Source organism: Gobius niger (assembly GCF_951799975.1).
Source record: "Gobius niger genome assembly, chromosome: 12".
NCBI lineage: Eukaryota > Metazoa > Chordata > Actinopteri > Gobiiformes > Gobiidae > Gobius > Gobius niger.
In genome coordinates, this window is record NC_136863.1 from 23,447,111 (window position 1) to 23,473,927 (window position 26,817).

Sequence of the window (26,817 nt, forward strand, 5' to 3'; positions counted from 1 at the left end):
CTTTGCTGTTCTGCGCAACTGTGCCTATACTGAAGATGTACAAGATGTATGACCCGAGTTTAAATAAAGGATTTTTTTTTTTTTTAGGTTTATTCACAAAAAATAAAGCAGCATAAAATGTCAAGACAACATGGTCAAGCTTTACAACACTAATAAAATGCTCTTTACAGAGAAATACTATGAAGACTCTGCCGTGTCTCGGTTTTGGCCGGAGCAGGCAGATGGGGCATCTTCTTTTGACAGAAGGTTGTTTTTTCTTAGTTGGCAGGCCTGCTGGTAGGGAGGCTCGATGGGTGGCTGCGAGGGGGGCGTGTACTGGTATTCTTTACTGTCATCCAACTGAAAAGGGTACATTAGTTCATCATGAATAAGATAGCAGTCGTATAAAACAGAGCTGAATATTTTTCGGAAAAAACATAAGTGAGATACAGAGATGCAGTGCACCTTTTAAACACAGCATGCATTTTTAACAGCTTAAATTATCATGCATTTAAGAATAGGTCTTGATATTTAAAAAAAAATTGTGTTACCTGCAAAGGGTAAGTTCGGTCAGAGTCATAGGCACTAAGATCACCACAAGCCAAGAAAGGAACAATGACACGGTTTGGGCCCTCTAACTGATTGAAATCCACATCTGGCAAAGAAATGTCCATGATAAATCAAGAGGGAGAAAAAAAGACCACAAAACATCTAAAAATGTATGTTTATCATCTGAGAACAATGACCATCAACCTCATACAAATTAACTTGTAATACCGTAGGAGTGATCCAGCAAAGGATTGGACATATTGGGGACATAACCTTCAGGAGGTTGGTAATTCTGGCAGACAACAAATGCCTCTGAAATAATATAGAAAAAAATACAAGTAAGGTTAAATTTAACAAATCTTAAGTTGTAGTATACTGCATATACTTTTTGCAGGCAAACGTGCAAAAAAAGTCTAGGTCACACCAAAGTCCTAATTATTCTCCAAATGGGACTATGCTTTGTTGCATTTGTCTAGTCTCACTAAGAGAAATAGTGTCTGAACAATGAAACAGAGGGGCTTCCCAGCATATTCCCAGCCTGGCCAACCAGACTACACACTTTTTCAATCCTTTACAAAGACGTGTATTTTGGCAAACTGGGTTATCAGTGAGGTCTGAAGGGCGTGTTTGACAGGCAGATTAACCAAACAGAGAAGAGAAATGTGTGGTTCGTCCAACATGGGGGTTTACTGTAAGCAAAAACATTAAAATTTAAATATTGCACGGCACATTTTCATCTTCTACAAAATCAAAGGGCAAACTACTAAACTACTAAACTAATCTAATTACAGGCGAGAGAAGTATAGTTTAACCTCTTACCCCCCGCTTGAACCGAGCACATATTCTCCAGTTTGGCTTTGCCCAAATTTAAAAGCTTCTTGACTGGAGAGCAACAGTGTAATGCCTCATTCGAAAGCAGCGTTGTTGTCATGTTTGCGTCTCTTTGTTGTCATAATTATTTTTTTTTGTTTTCGCTCTTTGTCAGGTTTTGCCACATTTTTGACATTTTTTGTGGCTTTTTTGTTGCTTTTTTTCCCCACGGATTGTAGCCATGGGCTAATTTCCATCCGTTATCCCAAACTCGCACTTTCAAACACACGCTCATTAATCCTGGCCTACTATACATGTTTTTAGTGTGTAGGGGAACTGGAGTACCCTGAGAAAACCTACGCAGACACACTACGCTAAGTCCACACAGAAAGGCCCCGTCCAGGGATCGAGCCCGTTACCTTCTTGCTGTGAAGCATAAGTGCTAACCACTGTGCAGTACTGGGGTGATCTGTCCACATTAGCAGCACTAGTTGCAGCTAAATCTTGACACCAACTGCAAAGTGTCTATTGTGTCACCTGTGCTGGGTAAATGTTTAGTAATGACTTTTCACCAATGCTTGAGTTCCTGCTGCTGCGAGGCTTTGCGCAGGTGACACCACTGAAGAAAATCTTCAACTGAGAGTAAAGCAATGTAACATCCTTCCCTCTGAAAATCTGAGACAAAAGAAAAGTTATATTGAAATGACATACACACCTCTTTAAAAGAAAAATTGAAATAATGTAATAACTATTCATGCCTGAAGTTGAGCTTACTTTAGCTACAAAGGTCCCTCCTTGTTTCAGTACATGCGTTGTGATGTTTAAAGCCTAAAAAAGAAGAAAAAAAAGTTTGTGCATGCTCCAAGTTGTACAGGAATTGTCCATCGTAGACAAATGTTTTTAAGTCGTCATCTATTACCAAGTTCATATGAAGGCTTAAGAACCTTTGTCTTTGTTTGAAAAAATAAATGAATAATAATAATAATAATAATAATGATAATAATGTCGAACCAACGCAAAAAACATGTTTATGCACACATTTTTTAACTTACAGCCAAAAGAAGTTGAGCTTGAATGTATTCATCCACATCATGGAGCCCAGTAACTGTAGTAAAAAGACAAAAGTCTCAGTAAAAAACATGGTTTATGTTCAGCTACACAGAAAAACATAGGTATCTAACCATCAGGAGCTCCATCACAGACCACTAGGTCAGCCGGCTGACCCTCAAAGTGACGAATGATCTCCTCTGCTGTTGATATCTGGAAATAAATATATAAAAATCTGATTGTAGTTGAAGAAAAGGTCATTAGTTGACATGATTTAGCTAATATTTACCTTTGTGATGTCTCCCTGAATCTGAGTGACTCCAGGCAGTGGAGCCATTGCCTGGAGATCTACAGCAACAATCTTTACTTCAGCATCACCCTTGCCTTCTCCAGCTCTGAGGGAAAATGGACAATGGACAACACTTCACTGTAAACTACAGTCTGTGTAAGTGGGACACAACTGACCTGAGCTTTCGACTGAGAACCTGACTCCAGCTGCCTGGCGCTGCACACAGATCCACAGCTCTGTTTACTCCTGCAGAGATAAAGATGAGAAGGATGTGAACTCCAAGATGATCATTTCAAAACCATGCACACATTATGGTCTGTGTGTGATACCTGCGAATAAGTTGAACTCTTGGTCAAGCTGGAGCAGCTTAAAGGCACTCCTGGCTCTCCATCCTTCTTCTTTGGCCAAACGGTAATAAATGTCTCTTTTGTCTTTGGAGGAGCGACCCATCTTCCCGCACGAACCACTGGACAATGACGCGACCACATTCACCAAAACTTCATTACTCCAGCAAGCAAACAAAAAGTAAATAACAATTCGAATGAGGATAAACTAGTCCAGTTCTTAGTCATTAGATGGATCCTCTCTGGGGCAGGACTCCCCTAAGAGATTGTTTATATCCTGATAAAATAATGCTAAATTGTATGTGATTGTTTATATCCTGATAAAATAATGTTAGATTGTATGTGACTGTTTATATCCTGATAAAATAATGTTAGATTGTATGTGACTGTTTATATCCTGATAAAATAATGCTAGATTGTATGTGACTGTTTATATCCTGATAAAATAATGCTAGATTGTATGTGACTGTTTATATCCTGATAAAATAATGCTAGATTGTATGTGACTGTTTATATCCTGATAAAATAATGCTAGATTGTATGTGACTGTTTATATCCTGATAAAATAATGCTAGATTGTATGTCGTGTCTTACGGCAGCGTCCGTACTTCAGCAGCTTTTTTCAACCGCGAAGTTGTAACAAAACAGTGCCAAAATGATAAAGTCCACAAGATCAATGTAAAACTTTAATAAACCTGTGTATATTACAGTAAAGAGAAATACCACGGATAAGAAATACTCACAATACTAGCGTGCACCGCTTCCGCTATTAAGGACCCCTCTACAACTGCCCCAGCTGCGCCTGACTTAAAATAACCATTTTCTTGATGCAAATATTGACTTTTGTAAACATGTAAGCTTATTCTTGTGTTGATTATCACCACACTCTGTCTTTTAATATTAAGGTAGCTAATTGATTATTGACCATCGACTAATGATCTACGTTTTAAATTAAATGTAGTCATGTGACTATGAAAGCAGATCTAAATATACAAAAAAATCTTATTTGAGTATACTAATGTGTGTGTATGTGTATAGAATAAAACAGTCACCAGAACTTCCATATTTACAGAACTAGACATTATTTATTTTCAGCTTTCAACCAAAAAATTCAAACTGAAAATAAATTACTAAACACAAAAGTAATAATCCATAAAAATAAATAAAGAAAATGTACCAAAAATATACAAATAAAAAAATAATTTCTTTAAAAAAGAGGTTTGCATTGGCTGTGCATATGACAGGAATTCTCAAAATACTTCAACACAGAAACAAAACGTTCTTCAAAATGTCACCACAGTTTAACGGCTTGAAAATGAAGGCACATTGGAATAAGTAACTGTGCGTTTATTACATGTCCTTTGAATTCAACAGCCAATCAAAGGCTGTCCTGGCTGGATGAGGTAGATGAGGGGGAGGCAGAGGGGTCTGTGATGTTGTGGAGTGTGATTTCGTTGCCCTCCGTTTGATGCGACTTGTTGTTTATGAGCCAGGGGTGAACCAGGATCTGTTCCAGTGTTGGTCTTTCAGAAGGACGAAGGCTCAAACACCAACCAATCAGCTGCTGGCATTCTGTGAAAGGACAAACGATGACAAATTCACAATACGTATACGACACACTGAGCAAGGCTTTACTTTTAAAACGATCGAAGATTTTCAGCTGTTGAGTTGGACCTTACTAACCTTGAGAAACCTGTCCTCTGTAATTGACCCGCCCAGTAAGAATCTCCTCGTCCAGTTCGAATGGGACGTCCCCACACACCATGTCATACAAAAGCACTCCCAAAGACCACACGGTTGCAGAGGGACCATGGTACCGCTTCAGTCTGATCCACTCTGGAGGGCTATACACACGAGTGCCTGAACAAAGAGAAAAGAAAAAATTGTATTCCACACTTTGGCAGTTTTTTACTTTTTTGTTTGTTTTGTATTGTATTGCTTTGAAATACATCTACCTTATTACTAATATAACAAGTCTCAAAAGAATGTCTCAAAAACATCAAATGGGAAAAAAAATCAAAACATAATGCCCAATCTCACCATCGAAATCAGTGTATGCAGAGTCCTTTAGAAAAGCCCCAGAGCCAAAGTCTATAAGTTTCAGCTGACCAGTCCTTAAATCCACAAGGAGATTCTCATCCTTAATGTCTCGGTGTACCACGCCACAGCTGAAACAATGCTCCACGGCTTTTAAAACTTGTAGGAAGAATCCTCTTGCAACGTCCTCGTCCAGAGTGCCCCTCTCCGTGATGTAGTCAAACAAGTCCTGAGCCGGCTCAGGACGCTCCATCACCATCAGCCAGCCGTCAGAGCGCTCCCACCAGTCCAAAAGCTGCACCACGCCCCCAAAACCTGCACCCACTTTCTCCAGTAGGACAATCTCCAAAGGAACCATACCACTGGCCTAAATGGAGAAAGAATATATTCAAGAAGGGATTCAGTTATTTTATATTATTTTGGTGCATATCTGTACTTCTCTTTTTTTTTTTTTTCAGCTGTGTTTTGGTAGTGCAATTTCAGCCTATCGCCACCAGAGAGCGCCAATGAGCTTCGGATTGAAATCTTGAAATTCACTGATGCATAAATGGAGCAAAACAGCAAAGGCTCTGCCCAGTGCCAGAAGTATAATCATCATAATCTTCACAGACTATTCTAAAGTTCAAACAGCAAGAGTTTAAATGCATGACCCAGACTAATCAGCTATGTGCTAAATTCTGGCTGTCACTTTATCAAAACACATCAAAATAATTCCTCACCAGTGTGCCCCACTCTGTTACTCTGTCTCTGCAAACATGCTTCACTGCCACCTGAAAAAAAGAGCACATTATTAAACATTTGACCCTACTGAGTTACTTAGCAAATACATGAACTAAAATACTGTTGTATGGACTGATTTGTAGTGGTTTAGACCTCCAGTTCCGAATTGTATTTAGGTTTTAAGACACACATAAAAACTAAAAAAAAAAAAAAAAAAAAAACATGACTGGTATGAGAAATATTTATATGTAATTGATTCCCTGATTCCCATTTTCAAATATGCCCAACATCCGGCAACATGGCCGCCCTTTGTGCTCGTAATTTGACGTCGCAGCCATGTGCCCTAGACCAAAACAAAGCATGTCCCGCAGCTCTTACCGGTAAACCATCGGCCACGCGGACTGCGGAGTAGACGGTGCCGAAGCCACCGCTGCCCAACACCGATCCCAGCCGGTACTGCTTCTCAAACGGTGGCCTCTCCGTTTTGGCTGAAACCACAGAATAAATGCTGTGATACATTCACGCGACATGATGCGCACACACGAGGCGCGGCTCACACCATGTGGGGTAAAGCCGCTAACGTAAACTCCATACGCAGCAAAAAACCCGGCAGACTGACTGACTGACCTCGTTTTTCTGGACACGTTGCCATTGCCCTAAAACGTAAACGTGTAAAATAACCCTGGGGTAGACGAAGTAAACATCAATCCGCTATATGTTTGAGGGAAAACGCAGAAATGAGCGCCGCCGCCGCCATGCTCTTTCTGAGCGGTTTCGTTTTGAAAATAAGAGGGCGGCGGCACTTGTTTTAATATAAACAAAATAAAACGTGGTTGCTCCAGCATTAGAATCGACTCAAGTCCATTTATGTTCCACCGTCCTTTTCATTTAAAAATAAATACATAATAATATTCACGATATCGACGGTGGAATCCAAAACAAATTACGCCGACATTTGGCACGCTGACTGCAACGTGTTTTGAAGAATGTTGCTGACGTTGGTTAAGGTTAGGGCAATGGCATCATTTGGATAATTTAGTAGTTCAAGACATTTATGAGTTAAAAGAAAATATACAGCGGGGTCAGTGAGTTAACACGATCGCTGTAGCTCCGCTGTGACCCCTACCTTGCTGCTGCTGTAGCTGTAGCTTCGCCGGTAAATCCATGCTGGTTGAGATGGGAGGAAAGGCGCCCAATTTTGAGAGCAGCATGCTGCCCCAAACAGCGGCAAAATAGTCCTTTGATGGGTCCAAAACGAATCCGAGTGGGAATCACGGGCTTAGTATCAAAACGTGACGGCAATCCTTTCTAATAGCAGCCATGTCTACACGAAGGGAAAGCCCGACAAGAAGCGCGCCGCATGCTCCGCCGCTGAACCGTTTAAACCAATGTTTTGATTGAGGCTGATATCCCTCCGCCTCACGCCCGATCAGCGATAACGCAATAACACATTTAATTGATCTTCCGCCAGGTTTAGAGCAGACAACACACCGCTAGAATAATGTGTCAGTTTATGGTGAACCATTCTCTGAATATTGACAAAGGAATTGAAGCATGTTGTGACGAATACTGGGGACTATTTTATTGTATTAGGAAACAGCGCTTGAACACGTTGTAGTAATGCGGGTTGCTAGAGGTGCTTTGTATTTGTCTCTAGACAATACTGCGCTCAATAATATTAGCCTGCTACATTATCGATTTAGAGAGAGTATCATTTTCAAAGATATATAGGCTACTTGCACAGTAGACAGTTTGCCTAAATTTGTTTAACCTTTGTTATACATGGCATTATAGTATAACCTCATGTCAATAAATCAGGGTTGGCTATATTTCCTATTTTGAATATGTTGTGTCTTGACAGATTTGCGTGTTATTGAATTACATTAGATTTTAGCTGTAGCTATAACATATTTACATTTTAATTTAATCTTTGTATGATCACTTGAACTTCGATGATTCGTTTATTGCACATAAATATATTCTGGAAACAAGATTAATGTTTGGGGTGGTAAGCTAAAATAGGAAAATAAAGGAAATATTTACTTTTCTCATCATCAGCAAATTGACTATAATTTGTGGGCTGTTTCATCTTATTCCTGGAGATTATCTTTATCTTTTGTTTCATTTGAGACAAGACTGTTTTTGATCTTTACTATTTGTTAACGTGGCTCTCATCACCTGCAGCCACTCAGTCAGATCAAAGTCTTTTCTCGTTGCAGCTTCCCAGAATCCCTTCTGCCTCATCAGGAACTGCTTGAACCACTGGGATTGTTGTGACTGAAGAGGAAGCGTCCTGCGTCACATGACCTGCAGTATTATGTCAAACCAAAATAGGTCATTGCCACACCTCACCCTCCCCCCACATGCACTTACTGTACATAACAGATGATGGGAGAAGATCGGCCGCGCTTCAAGCAATGTGAGATTAGAGACACTTACCGGATATGAATGCAGGTACAGTAAACAGGTTATCACACATTAGGTAGGATGTCATTGAGAGTCGGCACAAATCTTGTGCAGAAACAAGGATAATACCATTTCCTCTGAGATGGTGCAGTTCAGGCGCCAGTATTTGATCAGTCTGTGATGGTAAATTGAGATGGGATGATGGCTGGTCGTATATCAGAAATAAGAAACCCTTAAAAACCGCAAATAAAATGTGTCCTGGAGCATCATAGGGATGGAATGGAAAGACGCTAAGCTAACCACTCATACAGCGCATGGGTCACTGAAAGGTCAAATACGCATTAATATTCACTTTTTTCCTCCCGTATAAAATGTTGCATAACACACCTTTAAGACTAAACTCAGACTTGACTTCTCATTGTTGAATTGAACACTCCCACTCTCTATCAATGGACGTTCTTGTCCTTTAACACACATGTCACTTGTCCAATTCTATGTTTAGCTGGATCTATTTTTGTGCCTCCCTGCGGACTCAGCCTCATAGCCCCAGGACACTTTTGCCTTGTCGTCTTTCAAGAACACTGCATGCTTTCAATGAACACTGAAGCTGGTCTTGTCATCAATGTAATGGAGGTCAACTACGACGTGCCAGTAGATTTTGAAAGACGTCTGTCAAATCCTGCTTCAAGTTCAGCTAAGTTAACAGTTGTTATTGGGGACACTAGTTTCCTTGAAGAGAAAGGGCTGCTTGTTCAAAGTTGTGAGTATTTCCAAGCTTTGTATCGCTCTGGGATGAAGGAGTGCTACCAAGAGAAGATCCACCTGGAGTGTCTGCAAGCGCGGGGTTTTCTTATCGCCTTGGCTATTTTACGGGGCGAGCAACCTATACTGGATACTTCTGATGATATTGTGGAAGCCATAGAGTGTGCTGCGTTTCTTCAGGTTTCACCACTAACTAAACATCTTATTAATATCATAGATTCTGACAACTGCTTGCTGATGTACCACACAGCTGCCACATATGGCTTGATGGAGCTCTACCACAAAGCTGCGCAATTTATCAGAGACATGTACAGTGACTTTGAACTTGAGGTGAGAAGAACGTTATCACCGGAGCTAGTATCTTATGTCGAATCTTTAACCCCATGTACATTCGCTGCTGTTGGGGCTCACGTTGCTTGCGCTGATAACAAAACGGTCCATGCAGCATCCAGGACAATTTGCTATCTCGATGACAATAGTGACAGCTGGGATATACTGACAGATCTTCCATTAGAAGCTAGCTCATCGCTCGCTGGCGTTACCGTTTTGGACAACATCCTTTACATTGTAGGAGGCGTTCATGGAGCTGACAAAGAAGTTGTTGACGCCTCTTTTTGTTTTGATGTGACAACAAACAGCTGGACCAAGATTGCAAGTCCAAACCAGTTACGTTACAATTTCAGCTTGACTGGACACGATGGAAGGCTGTATGCGATTGGTGGAGAGTGTGACCGTGTTGCAATGTCTTCTGTAGAAAGTTATAACATTGAGAAAAATACATGGGGATTTGTGGCCCACTTGCCTCGTCCCGGTACAGGAGTTGCTTGCACCAAAGCTATAGGCAGGATTTTTGTCTGTTTATGGCGGCCAATGGAGACTACAGAGATTTTTGAGTACATCCCAAATAAGGACACTTGGCAGCTCCTCACAACGCTAATCAGGAAGCAAAGTTACGGTCACTGCATGGTGGGACATAGGGACAATTTGTACATAATAAGAAATGGACCATCTGCTGATTTTCTGAGATGTCTCATGGAGTGCTACAATCTGACAACAGGACAGTGGACGTCTCTGCCGGGACACTATGCCAACAGTAAAGGGTCCCTCTTCACAGCTGTGGTGAGCGGCGACTCGGTGTTGACACTGAATAGGAGCATGACGCTGGAGTATGTTGTCGATGGGAACACGTGGAAGACCAGGCGGCAGATGAAGGGATTTCCAAGAAGTGGATCAGTGTGGACATTTCTCCTCAGGCTGCCAAGCAAAAAAACAGTTTGAATAGCGATGTGTGAAAGTTTGTCAAGCTTTTTTTCTCAATTACTTTTAGTTGGTCCTTTGCTCTCTTCTGTCTGCTATATTTGCTTGTAGAATTGCACATGGCTTTCTGCATCTCACCAGTCCTGGTCTTAGTGCACTTGTGTTTCCTGTCGGACTCAGCACGGGCCACTGTTGTTTAATAGACAGAGGGGATAGCTGAGCCAGGCACCACAGAGTAGCAGCAGCAGAGGGGTCTGAGCAGTGAACGCTTCTGTTAAATCAAATGCTTTAACGTTGGGGTCAGTTCAGGACAGAATCCTCAGGACTCCTCAGTGACTCAGTTTCACACTGACGTCAGTGGTGCCGACATAACCAGGGGCATCAACTGAACTGCAAGGTGTAGTCACAACAGTTTGGCCTTATTTGACATATCTATATAAACACTGCTTGTCACTAGACCTGACACATTAGTCACTATTCAAATTATTTTTTTTGTTTCAATTTAACAGAATTTACTGTGTTGAAATAGTTGAGTAAAGTTATCACAATATTCTAAAGACACAATTTGAGGATCATCATTTTTCTCATATTCTGTAGTCCTATTTCACATTTATTGAGTGTTTAGAGCCTGTTGTCAAAGGAATACATTTTTGCACATGCGCTATGAAAAGTAAAATTTTAATATGTAGATTAGAACATGGCAGAAGCTCCAGAGTGCTGATTTTACATATCACTTTACACTATTCATCCCATTCAGTCCATTTTCATCTCTTATCAGTGATAAGTGGTAAACGAGATGTGAATTTGATGAAGCATGTTTCATGTTGCACGATTGTACCGAAAAAGGTTTCTAGTGGCAATAAAAACTATTGTGATTCTGAATTTCCCAAAGAGGATGAGTGCATTTGCATCTCGTGCCTCATTAAGAAATTGATGTTTGATGTGACATTTCATGAATGCTTTTTATTTCATTATCAACAAACCACACAAATTCAGCATCTTTTCAAAATGAAGTTAAAATATTGATTTAAAAGTGGAGCAGTAATGTATAGACCTTGTTCGTTCGCTTTCCGTTTTGTCCAATCAGACGTCAGTAGCAGCAGTAGGATCTGAAAACATTAGCGTGTTACAACAATAATGACCGTGCTGTGAAGTCACGCATATTCCCACTGCACGGAAGTAGGTCAGACTCTAAATAAAGCTGGTGAACACGCAAGCCACTGGTCCGCACGAGTGATGTCACTGTCAGCACGAGCGGGACTCTCATCCTCTGTGTGACCTCTGGGATGTTTACAGTGCAGTTGAGCTCACTGACACAGGCAGAAACGGGCTGCTAGTGATCAGCAAAAAGAAGACATAGGCAACTTCTTGACATCAAAATACACTGCCTGACCAAAAAAAAGGTGCCTGAAAAAAACACTCTGACTACAGCACAAATTCGCTGTGACATTATTTGAATAAGCTTCTGTAATGTCTTCTGTGAGATCCATTCATTTTTCACCAAGATCTTGTATCAGTGATGGGAGAGTGTGACCACTGTGCAAAGCCTTCTCCAGCACATCACAAAGATTATCAATGTGGTTAAGATCTGGACTCTGCATTGGCCATGTGCAAAGATGATGCCTCACGCTCCCTGAACCACTCGTTCACGAGGCGAGTTTGACAAATGCCAGCATTGTCATCTTGGAATATGTCCCAACAGTCAGGGAACAAGAAATCCACTAATGGAATAACCTGGTCATTCAGGATGTTCAGGGGTAAAGGGAGTGTGCAAGCTTGCATATTTGTGTTTAACTTTATACAATGGGAAGAAAATGTATGTGAACACTTTGTAATTTCTCACATTTCTGAATTGGTCATAAAATGTGGTATCAGACCACATTTTATGACCAATCAAAATCATAAGAATGAATGTCTGCTTAAACTAATACCACCCACACAATTGCATGTTACCACATTTTTATGCTGCTGCAGTTTAAAAAAGAGGAATGGTCCAAGATTCTTCCTGATCGTTGTGAAAATCTACAGAAAAGCAGTTACAAAAGAAGGGCCAGCTAGCTATTTAATACAAGGGTTCACTTCATTATTCCATGCTGTCCTGTGAATTTCTCAGGTCTTTCTACAAAATATCTTGATAAAATTGTGAATTAATTTTTCTATTGATGATAGGCCCTAAGGCAACAAAACAGCCCCACACTTTGATTCTCCTGCACCATACTTCACAGTGGGAATAGGGTTTTGATATTGATGTGCTGCTCCATTTTTCCTCCACATTATGACGTTGCGTGTTCCTCCCAAGCAATTCAAATTTGGTTTGCGAAAGAGCTCCTGCATGCTCTTTTCAGAGCCAACCAACAATTCAATTAAAAAATAATATTTGAATTTAAATAGTTTGTATTCATGTGGAGGACATGTCAGATGTGATGTTTGGACCTGGTTAATATCTTGTTATTCACAATTTACTGGGCCTATACTCCATGACCATGTCTATGTCTGATTATAGTTGTTGTTAAGCGCAGCGATTAGAAGAATGCTTCCTCAGGTCATAAATTAAAATCTAAATTTGTCTGAAATTTTAACTGTGATGAGCCATTTGGGAGTTAAAAGAACCGCTCCCCAAAAAGAGCCACAAATCCCATGACTAGAGTGAGATAGTATTGCTGCAGGAGCAGGGGTGGTATTATGCAGACTGAGGCTCGGGTCGGGGCCCCTTTGATATAGGGGGCTCAAATAAAGGAAAAGGAGAAGAAAAGGTGCTGATCACATGAAGGCTACAAATTGATGTAAATGTACTAACCAAATAAATTATGTGTTTGGCCACTCAGATTATGTTTTTAACATGAAGATAATGGAATAACATTGTTGCTTATTAAATGTCTCCATATTATACAACTTATAATGTGTTTGAAACCTCATGTAAAACCCACCCAAACAGATTCAAATTCAAGTCTTGCTTCACTTCTTGAATTAGAATCAACTACCTGGATGACTGAGACGTCCCCATGCCTCTGTAGCAGCCTGGCAGTTTGCATTCTATCATTATTTGTGCTTAGATTTCAAATGTACCACAATAACACTATTGTATCTGCCGTCATCTGTCTTGATGCTCTACCATCACCTGAAACCTATAGGACTCGTAAGTTTGCTTTGGAGATGACAGTTGATTTTCTTCTGTCATACAGATGCTCTGTCTCTTCCTCCAGGCGTCTCTCTGAGCTCGAGCGTGGGCCCAGTCTCTCCTCCCCACAGCAACATGTCTGAAAAATGACAATAACTGATTTTCAGGATCACATAATTGAAACCTAAGCGTAAATTCAACTTGAAAGACCTATTTGCATCACCTGCACATCAGCCACGAATCTGCCACAGCCACTCGCAATCATCACCCAGGTATAATATATTTAAACTTTATACTTACCTGCCAGTCCCATCCACCACCTGTGTCCAGATCAGGAAGGCATATAAAAAAAAATATCATTGCACTTGACCTATGCATGTGTGGCATGTCTTCCTCTGAGGTCGCAAAATAAATATTAATTAAATGCAAGTAAACTTTCCTAAAGCTTCTCTCCAGAGGGCTGTTCCATAAAGGCCAAACCAAAGTGCATGTCGCCCCCTACTGTATAGCGACAGCCCTGCTATGCTAATGCGGATCCCATCAATAAACATCAATGATATCAATTATGCATGAGGAAGTGATTTATTTGTGTTTAATCAGTTCTTGATTTGAGACCTTGACTTAGCCTAAACCAGGAAAATTGTTAATTCATGAGCTACCAGGCAAGCAGAACTACGAAAAAAGGATTTATTAAGGTAAAAAAGTTACTTTGTTCGGCTTTAATGTTTTTCGAGTTGTATTAAGAGAAATGAGAAAACAATTGAAAAAGGGCACATGGGCCAATTAGATTTTCTACTTTGATTACGCGATCCTCTCCCAAACCTTAAGTGCCCACATCTACAAAACCTACGCCCATGAGATCAATCCATTTCATTCATCACAGGTGGACTACAGTTGTAGAAACATCCCAAAGACAATCAACGGAAAAGGGATGCACCCCTGAGCTCAGTTTTGTCACATGAAATGGTGTGAATCCTTGTGCATGCAATATTGTTTTATTTTTAATACATCTGCAAATCCTTAAAAAAAATTATAATCTTTTTTTCACTTTGTCATGATGGGGTGGTGGCCAGAATACGAAAAAGCTGTAAGGGAGACCCTGTAGGCTGATGTGGAGGGCCAACAAGGATGGCTTCACGCCCCTTCCATGCAGGACGTGAATAGATGACGTGATAAATGAAAAATAGGCAGGAGTCTGGATGTCTTATTTACACTCGGTGCGGGACCCAGAGCCATGACCTCAAGATATTGTGCTAGTCTTATCATTCAAGTCTGTCTCTGCTTCCAAGAGGGATGAATACCCTCTGTCCAGCATCATACTGATACACAAGTAAAACATACAGTGGCTGAGTGAAGGTGCCTGGCACCACAGTCAAGGCTTTGACAGAGACAGTACGACTGTACAGCATGACCCAAAATGATAAGCAACGGTTTAATTTTATTTTCTAACAACTGCATCTTGTACACCTGGGTGGGCTGGTCATCTTTGTCGTTTTGCAGATTGAAACATATAGTTTAACTTTTATTTTATATATTTCTTTATATTAAATTTTTTTCATTACCATCTCCTGCTCTCTGGGCCTGTAGGTTTGCTGCACCAAACTCTTGGAATGAACTACATGAGTTTCAGTTGAAAGAACTTGTCACTTGAAAGTTTCAAATCACTATTGAAAGTGATAAATTCTGAAACAAAGTCTTTTATCTCTAGATATGTATCTACATTTATTATCTTGATTTAATTATTCTATGTTGGATTATTTTTGAACAAATGTAATTTGCATGTGAAATTGTCGCCCTGCCTCTTGGCCAGGACACTCTGGAAAAATGTATTCATTTTCATTTTCAAAGTTTCAGATCCGCGTTAACCGTAACATTATTTAATCATCGTCTTCATATATAGCTTTGAATATACAGTTTACTAAGCTTATTTCAGATTCTTTATTCAGAAATATCTTTTAAATCAGTCATAAGGAACATTCACAAGAACACAATGTGCCAAAGATGTTGCCACAGGAATTCCTTTCTGTGTCATGATGAAAGCTTAAGTACAGTGAATTTCTCAACTAATGAACTTATGTCCAATTATTTCCTCGTAAAGGCGTCCAAAATTGGTGACAATATTAAAAAAACATGTGTGATGTTGTTGAGTAGAAAGAACTTTCAGCCTTAAGAAATATGTCAGGTGTCCCAATCCAATCACTGTCAAATACTGATGAGTAAAAACATTTGTTAATTTTTGTTGTGGTGATTTCTAACAAAAATTGCATTTCTCCCATAGTTTGTATTGGCCCCTAGCCTGGCTAACACCAGACTAAAATCACAAGTGATATTTAGTCTGGGGACCACCAATTCATTTTCTCGTAGGAGAGGTGTGGTTTACGATCGTCCATACTCGTTTATTGGGCGATACGAAAAAAAAAAAAAAAAGTCTCTTGCGTCTGCACGTAGCCATGGCCAATCATATCATCGTATGAGATGACGTATGACGTACCCGCTGTAAACTTTTGAATATAAACTATTTAGAACAAGGTCTAAAGCTTGATCAAAAAATACCATCGTGTCTGCTGCTGTCACGTTGGATCCGTAAATAAACTTTTTTTTTTATTATCCGTAAATAAACTACAAGCTTCCATATCTCGAATAGCGCGTCATCGTCTTGCCGTCCCTCCTCGCTCTGTGATTGGTTCCCAAATCCACCGGAGATGTGGCCATGGTCCCCAGGCTGTTGTGCAGTTCGAAATAATTCGAGCGCACACAGCAGCCTGGTGTTAGCCAGGTTAATTGGCCCCTGCCCTCCACCTGACATTATGACATCATCACATACATTTAACACAATGTATTTTTAAATTACACATTTCTTTAACCAATCTTAATCTTAATCATCCCTTCCCCGAATGTTAGCTGCAACCAAGGAAACCCTGCAACCTTTCAGAGAGCATTTGAATACGCAAGTGTCCCGGGAAAATGTCCGAGGGCAGAATACTAAACCGAAAGGTTAATGGACTGTCGGTGTCAAACCACCCCAAATGTGTTATTTTTGGGGTAAATTTGCCTTTGCACCGGATGAGGCGGACGCTCATCTTAAGCTGAACTGTCAAATGGATTTCACTGAAGTTGAGGTTATGTCTGATCAAAAGGGGAGTTTCATCAAATTAATGAGGAAATTAAACAGGATTTGAAGATGATAATAGCCTCGAGCCAAAGGTGCTTTAGAATTCTGGTAAGATAAACTTAAAATGTGCTTCACCTGTTGTAAGGCGAAAGGTTGTTTCTATATTTTAGAATGTGATCACATCATTGCATTTTTAATAATAGTCCATGATGTCACTGTGCCACACCAACAATGTCCACAATAACAATACTATCATCTGCCGTGTCTTTCTTAATGGTGGCCAGGGGTGACCGAAAGACACTAGGTAAGCAGGATTCCAATGTAGCTTTTCACTTCCTTTGCACAACTTAAAAACCTGGCTCCAAGAGTTTCATTTTTTTTTTTCCTTTCAAAAAATTGCTTTGACCCATGTGAGAACGCTGAGGGAGGCGTCATATTTTTAACCACGTGGCTTTTTAAAAACTATGAATGCATTTAAAAAGTGAAAAAAACTTAGATACAATATAAACATCATTTGAAAATACACTAGAATGCAGGACATACAATGTATTGATTTCAAATTTGTCCTGGTTGTTCATTGATTTGCCACATAATTGGCGATGCTGAAGGTTCTATTTCCATTTAGATTTACTACTGCTATAGAGCGTGTGATGTCATAACAGCACAAGAAGAGCAGCTGCAATGTTATTCGTGTTATTGTTTGAATTATCCTTTCATTTGAGGTTCCATTTCAATTTAGATTTCAATACAATCTGCCCACTGTAGTGTCCATGTGTTCTTAGTATTTTAGCATCATCATTATGACATCACATCCTGAACTCTAGAGATTTGACGTGGAGGTGACAGCAGAGTTTCTCCTGTCACACAGATGCTCTCTCAAAAACATCAGTGTCTTCCTCCAGGCGTCTTCCTGAGCTCGAGAATGGGCCGCAGTCTCCCCTCCACACAGCACCACGACTGGATAATGACAATAATAAATGATTTTCAGGATCACAGGACTGAAGCTTAAGTGTGAATAAGGTGTTGCTTTTCTGGTTGGCTTAGTGTGGAGTTTATTTTAGAGTCTATGTGTTCACCCAGCTGGTAGAAGAATATGTAAGCCTTAGTTTTACTTACATAATTCCCTACTTTGGACTGGTCTAAAAATGCTGGTCCGGAAGTGAGGAGTGTACGGAGGCTCGATCAGGTGACCAGTGTTGGGATATGTGAGCAGAGTGAGCAGGTGACTGTTCCCTGCCTCCTCCATCATCTCCTTCATCTGACAAGAAATAATCAAAATTACCAGTGAAAATTACTTCAGTCGGTATACGGAATCAAATTAATGCGAGGAAGTGTCTTACATTATATCACACATGCTAAATCTCAAATGCTGTAAACTTACGTCCATTGCAGACTCATAGGCTGGCCAGTTCTGATCGTCCAGACCAACTACAACCAGCAGGGGGCACTGTACACGTCCCATCTGAACAAAGAGAGACACGTCTGTGGTGGTGACTGAGTAAGTTTTGCTATCACATTTTAACCATGTTTCAGACCGACACATGATCATTGACTATAACTAACTAACCTCAATTGCCGAAAATTACGGTTACTCCATCACAATTCATAATCAGTCATCTACCATGTAGCTAACTCCAACGAATCTTATTGTCTAATTACAGTTTCATTTCTCAAGGCTCTTCTCATCCAACATGGAGCTTTTAAACAACATTCTTGGTTTGTGTGAAAAAGTCATTAATCACAAAAATGTGTACCTCTAAAATTCTTGTTTATGCATTATGCATCTAATTAAATGTAAATGTGTATAAGAATACATAGTGCAAATGAAAGTACCGTAAACAAGAAAAATATTCAGTGCTGTACTGCTCAAAGGGGGTTGGAAGAAGTAACTAACAACTTATACAAACAATTATGGTTAGATTTACTTTTGAGACCAGAAGAGGGTGCTTGGAACCCATTGGGCCAGATCTTGTGACTGGCGCTGTCCGTGCGCAACTCTAAACGCAACGTGGTGCACGCGCGATCTTGCATGTGGCGCAGGTTTTGCGCTAAAGGCTGCGCCACTAGGGAGAGGATATTATTTAAGAAAAAGAGGCCGACTGAGGCGTGGTTCATTACAAGGAGCACAATTGAAGACAAAAGCGAAATTGCCTAGGAAAGTCTGTTTGAGCGTCGGTTACGCACGGGCCTACTTTGATAGATCAACGCGCACACGCCTAACAGCAAAACAACAGTTTTCCATAAATAAACCACACATGCCTTCAAGTGCCACAACACCAGGTCTAATCTGAGTTTTAAGGAGACATTTCCATTGTGTGTCAGTCTTTACCTCCTGATGATGCTCCTTGTGTAGCCACAGCTCAGTCCAAAAGAAAGAAGCGCATTTTACAGGGTGTATTTTTTTTTTTTCAAATTGAGCCGCTCCAAGAATCCTGCAGCTGTAGCACAACTGTTCCAATACGCTACAGTTTTCTTGCAACTGCTGCATAACTCTGCAACTCCTCCGCAGCCGATATGACAGTTTCTGATCATTTAAATCCTGTACATTTCGTACCTTTGCGTATTCAAACGGTGTCCAACGCGAGGCTGCTGCCTCTCTGTCCCCGCCCGCTCATCTTGGATCTGCAGCGAGTGGCTGCAGCAGCGGAGGGACAGTTTTATTTATTTAATCTTTATTAAACATTGCGCGTTGCATCACGCATGTTACGCGTGTACAAGAGAACCCCCCTCGCAACCCACCGCCTTCCGCAGGTCTGGGGAAAGCATGGGGAGGGGGCGGCACCACAACATCGCAATGCGAGTCTGTCCCCCCTCCAGTCCTGCCCACTTATTGCACCAGGTATGACACTGAAGATTGCAAGGAGCGTCACCCGTCTGCGTACTCGTCTTCTCTACAGCCTGCGCTATGAACCACAAGATCTGGCCCAGAATCTTATTAACCAGTACTTTACTTTATGGCAACGCCAGCTTAGATAATCCTGGGATGTGCTCTGCGTGTCGCCCCTAACAGTAGAGCTGATGTGATCCAGCGCCAAACCATTTACTCTCTAGTCGCCATGGCTTGGCTTGTTGGTGCATGATGGGTAAGGTAGCAGCTCACTGCCAGCTAGCTATAGATACTATATGTAAACTATATATACTGTATATAGTTTTATATTTTATTTGTTTGCTAAACCGACAATTGTGATTTTGACAAACAACAGTTAGCACGACTTAATTTTCACACCAACACAATGAAACACAAGTGAGTCATTGTATGTGCCTTTACTGATCTAAAATGCTACGTGCATCTCTAAACCTTTATTGCCCAGGGAAGTGTTTCAATGTACAGTAATTTGGAGAGAACATACAGAGTACATTGTTTAGTACTTCTACTCTTCTAGTAATCTATGACTCATACTCACATCAACTTTTAATGCAGGCTTTGGGGACAGGCAGGAGCAGGTCACGCCAGATAACCTCCTGATCCTCAGTGATGCGAGTATTTTCTTCTTTACTGAATCAAGATTGATTTTTGTTACATGATGGCCCCAGAATAATGAGTGTGATTTGCAACTGGATATTGTAACTCACCTGTGCATGTACTCCATAATTTCTTTAACATTGCCGTCGACAGGTTGAATATGACTTCCGCTGTAACACACTGCACACCTGAGCTGAGGAACCACAAAATTGATAGAATGGTGTTCAGTGTTTCTTTGACAAAAACACAAACATGGACCTTTTTTTATCTTATTATTTTAAATCATTTATTGACTCAAAGATTCAAGTACCTTCACAACGTTTGAGTAAACAGCCATTTTTAAAGTCATAGTTGTACCAAAGGACAGGCCCCACATGGCGATCCGGCTGCCCACTATTTGTGGGTGCTGCTCCAGGAACTTAAAGGCCGCCTATAAAAGATGACATTAAAGACTCGGTAGCTAATGCATGAAAAAATAGGCCTTGCTTGTCACTACTGAATATTCAAACCACCTCTACACAAGTTGAACTGTCTGATCTCAAGACACTCGCGTGTTTATGGTTGAATGTGGCTGTGTGTAAAGTCCATATTGGAACATTTCATTGTGGATCCAAGACAATGATTCAGTCATGAAGATATAAAGTTATAACACTGACAAGACTTGCTCAAGTTTAGCACATCACAGGCTGTTCTGGAGGTCACTTGAGGTCATTTCAAATAGTTCTTGACAGATCTTGAAAGATTCATCAAGCATTTTTGCTCAAGTGTTCTATAACAATGAAGTTAATCCAGGCGCAGTTGGCAGTGAACATTTAATTCACATCACTAGTTTACCATTACAGAGGGTTTCTCATGAGAGTCTGCTCTGCATTGGAGTTCCAGGAAGTGAGAGGCGGGCTTTAGAGTAGAATATTTAATCAGACACGATCTAACACGTCAAAGCTATTGACTGTCACAGTCTGCAGAGGCTGCTGCCGTGCGCTCTCTTCCAGTCTGAGGATTGAAATAAAGTTTGTGCAGCAGAGAGTAAAACGCGAGACATGGCTCCAATTTGCATCAATACAGAACATTCAGTCACCCTATATTTCACTAAGAAGAGGTCAGATTCAAATTACCTCAAAGTAGTCGTTTTCCACCATTTTCCCGGTTGTCTTTGTGAGTTCATTGGTCAGGTAATCCAGGGCCAGAGCTGCAAAGCCATTAGAGGCCAGTAAAGAGGCTCGATACTCCACTAGATTCCCACCTCCACCCCAGAGGTCCAGGACGGCAGGGAACGGTCCAGGCCCTGAACAAAACATAGTATCTGTGACCAAGAAAGGGGCAGAGGTTCACACTGTTCTTACAGAAGGAGGTTCACCTGGAGGCAGGAAGAGTGTAGCAGTGAGGCTGTGCTCTGTGACTGGAATCCTCCGAACTCCAGGAGCCATGTACCAGCGCTCCACCACCACAGCAGCCAGAGCTCTCTGCTCTGAGAAGCCCTCTGAGAGGTGGCCCGGATAAACTGAGACCGTCACCTCCATAGGAGTCTCCACACTTTTCTTCCTCATCCTGAAGCATTATGAGAGAGACAGAGCATTTTCAGTAAATCTACTGTGTAAGTATAAGTAATACTTACAGTGCCTCTCGTTAGTATTCATACACCTTGAACTTTTGCACATTTTGTCATGTTTACAACCCTAAACATAAAGATTTTATTTTGATTTTTTTACTGAATGTTCACACACAAGTAACAGACAACTGTGAAGTGAAAGCAAAATGATACATGATTCTGTTAATTTTCAAAAAATAGAAAAGTGAAAAGTGGGGCTTGCATAAGTATTCATACAGCATTTTCTGAGTGCATTAAATTGCCTTTAAAACATTTCTAATGACTCCAGAATGTTCACACCTTGGCCTAACGGTTAAATAGAGGCCACCTGTGTGTAATCTACTCTCAGTATAATTTCAGATGTTCTTTCAGGCCCTCAGAGCCGTGGTCGGAGTGTGTTGGTCACTGAACAGCATAATGAAGGTCAAGGAGCTCACCAGAGAGGTCAGGGATAAAGTTGTGGAGAAGTTTAACGCAGGCTTAAGTTATAAAAAGATTTCCCAAGATTTGAACATCTCCCGGAGCACTGTTCAATCCATTGTTCGGAAATGGAAAGAGTATAGCACCACTGCCAACTTACCAAGGCGTGGTCCTCCACCTAAAATATTTTATTTATTTATGAACATTTTATTAGAGGATCGGCCCCAAGAGATGAATCATCTCGTTTTCATGGGGGTCCTAAAAATGTCCAAGAAAAATAGAACAGAAAACAGCAGAGTAGATGCAATCAAATCAAACAAAATGATAACAGTAATAATAATACAATACAAATTAAATAATAATAATAATAAACAAAACCTTAACGCGCACACACACACACACACACACACACACACACACACACACACACACACACACACACACACACACACACACACACACACACACACACACACACACACACACACACACACACACACACACACACACACACACACACTCACTCACATACACACACACACTAGCTCTCATATTTCACCTCCCCACCTATTATAAGTTTACACATACACACATGCATCTATATATGTATACCTATTTCTGTGTTCATGTATACATTATGAATATATATACATAAGCACAACATATATACATAAACACATGCATATATACACACATATATAACATATAATGTGGTTACGTATGAGATGCTAGAAACACAGACAGGTGCTCTGGAGATGTGTTAACAGAGCAGATTTGAACAGTGGAAAAGATGTAATGGAACGAATGGAAGCCGGAAGATTATTCCAATCACGAGGGGCCCGAACACAGAAAGCATGTTTCCCCATTTCTCTATTGGTTCTAGGGACAATGAAGAAGATCTGATCATGGTGACGGAGACTGTATTGTGAACTGTAAGGCACTAAATATTGTGACAAATAGTTTGGATACTGAAAGTATATACATTTAAAGATAAGTTGTAGCCAGTGATATTGTCTTCTAGCTGAAGGTCCAAGCCAGGACAACTGTTCAAACATCACACAGTGATGTGTCCTATAGGGGCAGCGAAGGACGAATCTGCACAGGCTGTTGTAGACCACATCCAGAGAGTGTAAACAAGTGGCAGTGGTGCTAGAATATATAATATCTGCATAGTCCAGAATAGGTAGCAACAGCTGAGAGACAATTTTTCTCCTTACCTGAAAATTAAAACAATCTATCGATTGGTATAATGTTTTGAGACGAAAATTAAGTTTATTGGTAAGGGCGTGTACATGAGCTTTGAAAGAAAGATCAGTTTCCAGCCAAACGCCGAGATATTTAAATTTCTCTGTTGGCTCCAGAGGAGAGAAGTCCAGAAAATGCAGATCAAGATTATTTCTTTCTTTCTTCTGGAAAAGCATACTATAGGATTTAGATTTGTTGAGCAGGAGTTTATTAAACGAGAGCCACTGCTGTACAGAATCAAAGTCGTGTTGTAAAGAATCATTTATGTTGGCAATATTCGGTTTGGAGCAATATATAATTGTATCATCTGCATAAAGATGAATATCACATTCTGAACAGCAGAGAGGCAAATCATTGATAAAAATGGAAAATAACAAAGGCCCAAGTGAAGAACCTTGGGGTACGCCTTTGTCTACACCTGTAAAATTCGACTGACTGCCCCTGAAGGACACACACTGGCGACGGTGATGGAGATAAGAATTGAACCAGAGAAGAGATGGACGGGAAAGGCCAATAGAAAATAATTTATCCAGGAGCAGGTAGTGATCAACTAAATCAAATGCTTTTAAAATATCAGAGCGAACAAGGAGAACACTGGTCAGAAAGGCAACCAAGTGCCCCATGATGACTCTGGAGGAACTGCGAAGTGCTGCTGCTGAGCTGGGGGAAACTGTACATGGGACAACTATAAGTCGTATTCTTCACAAATCTGGCCTTCATGGACGAGTGGCAAGAAGAAAGCCATTATTGAAAGGAGGCCATAAGAAATCCCGTTTGAAGTTTGCTAGAAGTCATATGGAGGACACAGCTCCATGTGGAAGAAGGTGCTTTGGTCAGATGAGACAAAAATTGAACTTTTTGGCCCAAATGCAAAACGTTATGTATGGCGCAAACCTAACACTGCTCATCGTCCTGAGTGCACCATCCCCAGTGTCAAATATGGTGGGGGGAGCATCATGCTGTGGGGCTGCTTTTCCTCAGCGGGGACTGGGAAGATTGTGAGAATAGTTGGGAACATGGATGGGGCCAAATATAGAGACATTTTGGAGGAAAACCTGCTGGAGTCAGCAAGAGAACTGAGGCTGGGGCGGAGATTCACCTTCCAGCAGGACAATGACCCTAAACACAAAGCTAAATCTACAATGGAATGGTTTAAAGACAAACATATTAATGTGTTAGAATGGCCCAGTCAAAGTCCTGACCTAAATCCTATTGAAAATCTGTGGAAAGAATTGAAAACTGCTGTTCACAAACGCTCTCCTTCAAATCTGACAGAGCTGGAGTTATTTTGTATAGAGGAATGGGCTAAAATTTCAGTTTCTAGATGTGCAAATCTTGTACAGTCATACCCCAAGAGACTTGCTGCTGTTGTTGCAGCAAAAGGGGGTTCCACAAAGTATTAATTCATGCTGTATGAATACTTATGCAAGTCCCACTTTTCACTTTTCTATTTAAAAAAAAATAACAGAATCATGTATCATTTTGCTTTCACTTCACAGTTGTCTGTTACTTGTGTGTGAACGTTCAGTAACAAAATAAAAATAAAATCTTTATGTTTAGGGTTGTAAACATGACAAAATGTGCAAAAGTTCAAGGTGTATGAATACTAACGAGAGGCACTGTATATGCAAAAGGTTATTAGTTTAAAGGACATGTTTGAAAATAATATGTGTAATCCCTTTGCCCTTTGTATGGTGGTGTGCTCTGCGGACAAGCAAGGATACACAGCAAATCCAATCTAAGGCTTTTAAATGCCATTTAAAGGTCCTAATATTATATGTTGAATGCCGAAATCACAAAAGAAAAAAAAAAAAGAAAAAAAACTGTGCATATTTCTTTTCCTAAGATCTGTAAACAAATGCAAAAAGTGTTAATGGGATGATTGGAGGGTCTTTCATCTCCCCCTGGTGTTTCTGGCCAGAAAACCATGCTCACAACTTCACTGCCTACGGGTTGGAGCCACCAATACACACTAATGGAATCACGAAGAAGAAGCTAACAGGCTAGGGGGGAAACCTAACTGCCGGCTAGCACTGCTTAAACAGTATTTACAGCCAAGTTTGAGTGAAATTTTCTCCATTGTGTAATTGGATGTACAATATCCCTCTGTCCCTTTGTCTTTTCTGTCAGCGTAGTATTTACTCTCACGGACAATTAATGAGTAAAAAATGCAACATGCTACGACACCTGCAGTGGTGCATATGGCCTCGAGGGGCATGAGTTGCATGAGTACGGCTTTAAGAAAATGTTACGGCTGTGCAATCGGATGTGAGAGCTTCAGGTGTTTGGTGTTACGGACCCATTTTAGTGGTCAGAGAACCGTTGCAAAAAATAAATAAATAAAAGTACAAAAAACAATTTAACGCATTGTTCATCGTAGGTCTGACCTGAGTCCTGGTTTGCTCCCTGGCACTGCTCTGAGGCTCCACAGTAATCCCATTGGTTCAACTCCTACATATGTCCCACCGAGGCTGGGGTCCTCACTCACTGCCAATATATTTACAGTAAAAGAAGTTATTTGGACTAATGATGTTTTTCTTCTCGAATACCTGTTGCAGTCTCTTACAGTTAAGTGCTCCTGTGCTGTCACAGATGTAGTGACCAAAAGCCTCCCAGTCGTGTTTGTCTTCACTGTGGTGATGGGAGCGGACGGTCAGCTGAGCCCCAGGAGGAGCCTTTTGGACCAAGACTTTAAACTTCACATCCACCAGAGCTCGGGATGGCTGAACAGACAGCTGCACAGTGCACTGTTTGAGATCCATTTTTTCTGAAATTCTCTGCTAACATCAGATAAACATCATTTTCAGAACACCGTGAAATTAGCTTACTGCCCCCGCCCAATCCCCCTCCTTCATCCCTGTAAAAAAGTTGTTCTGTAGGCTACACTCCCTTTTAGTTTCTTCTGGCACAGCAAGGTGTCAATTATACTTAAAAGCTTTACGAAAGCCAAATGTTGACACTTGGAGAACGTGGTGGTGCTGTATTATAAAAAAAACAGGCCATCACATTAGCTCTCATTTTTAATGGGATGCGCTCAAAGACATTACACTTTCTTAATATGCACAATAGATCAATTTCTCTAAAATATTGTTCATCAATCTGTCTAAATCTGTGTTAGAGAGCACCTCACAGGTGTGGCATATCTAGACACTGGTTCGACCACATGAATATTGCACAGGTGTGCCTTAGGCTGTCTACAATAAAAAAGGACACTGAAATGTTGAGTTTTATTTTACTGGACGGATTTGGGGGAGTCAACAAAACGGTCAGTATCTGGTGAGACCACCGTTCACCTCCCGCAGTGCACATCTCCTTCATAGAGTTGATCAGGTTGTTGATTGTGGCCTGTTGAATGTTGGTTCACTCCTCTTCAATGGCTGTGTGGAGCTGCTGGATAATGGCAGGAATTGGAACATGCAGTCACATACATCCCAAACATGCTCAATGGGTGACATGTCCAGTGAGTATGCTGGCCATGCAAGAACTGGCATGCTCTCAGCTTTCAGGAATTGTGCACCTTGCAAACATGGGGCCGTGCATTATCACGCTGCAACATGAGGTGATGGTCATGGATGAATGGCACAACAATGGCCCTCAGGATGTTGTTGTGGTATCTCTGTGCAAAATGCCATCAATCAAACGCATCTGTGTTCGTTGTTCAAATCAACAAC

At 40.8% G+C, this 26,817-nt stretch overlaps 4 protein-coding genes and 1 pseudogene across 6 annotated transcripts in view; 2 read left to right on the top strand and 3 right to left on the bottom strand.

Annotated features, from left to right (window-relative positions):
• Positions 1-26,817, top strand: part of pclaf (PCNA clamp associated factor) — a 379,199-nt gene that overhangs the window by 103,964 nt on the left and 248,418 nt on the right. The window lies entirely within an intron of this gene.
• On the bottom strand, positions 83-3,135 carry ftsj1 (FtsJ RNA 2'-O-methyltransferase 1). The gene is made up of 10 exons (XM_079567691.1): positions 3,004-3,135; positions 2,851-2,920; positions 2,675-2,780; positions 2,520-2,598; positions 2,391-2,443; positions 2,113-2,166; positions 1,911-2,013; positions 757-840; positions 531-634; positions 83-339 (listed from the first exon to the last, which is right to left on the bottom strand). Exons 1-10 carry the CDS (start codon positions 3,122-3,124, stop codon positions 178-180), a joined length of 936 nt encoding a protein of 311 aa, XP_079423817.1. The 5' UTR covers positions 3,125-3,135; the 3' UTR covers positions 83-177.
• LOC306971417 (serine/threonine-protein kinase pim-3-like) lies at positions 4,111-7,155 on the bottom strand. 2 transcript variants are annotated; one of them, XM_079567690.1, is made up of 6 exons: positions 6,907-7,155; positions 6,154-6,265; positions 5,775-5,825; positions 5,059-5,422; positions 4,702-4,878; positions 4,111-4,590 (listed from the first exon to the last, which is right to left on the bottom strand). In XM_079567690.1, exons 1-6 carry the CDS (start codon positions 6,984-6,986, stop codon positions 4,397-4,399), a joined length of 978 nt encoding a protein of 325 aa, XP_079423816.1. In that variant the 5' UTR covers positions 6,987-7,155; the 3' UTR covers positions 4,111-4,396. The 2 variants fall into 2 exon arrangements, with proteins under 2 accessions (XP_079423816.1, XP_079423815.1); XM_079567689.1 differs by having other exon boundaries at positions 6,154-6,263; positions 6,902-7,155.
• Positions 8,809-10,221, top strand: kbtbd13b (kelch repeat and BTB domain containing 13b; the record flags this gene model as incomplete). The annotated part of the gene is made up of 1 exon (XM_079567561.1): positions 8,809-10,221. One exon carries the CDS (start codon positions 8,809-8,811, stop codon positions 10,219-10,221), a length of 1,413 nt encoding a protein of 470 aa, XP_079423687.1.
• On the bottom strand, positions 17,251-25,909 carry LOC306971322 (peroxisomal succinyl-coenzyme A thioesterase-like; annotated as a pseudogene). The gene is made up of 10 exons (XR_013794293.1): positions 25,713-25,909; positions 25,534-25,633; positions 21,251-21,441; positions 21,009-21,178; positions 20,204-20,323; positions 20,004-20,086; positions 19,835-19,926; positions 17,812-17,892; positions 17,547-17,688; positions 17,251-17,387 (listed from the first exon to the last, which is right to left on the bottom strand). The product of XR_013794293.1 is annotated as a peroxisomal succinyl-coenzyme A thioesterase-like (transcript).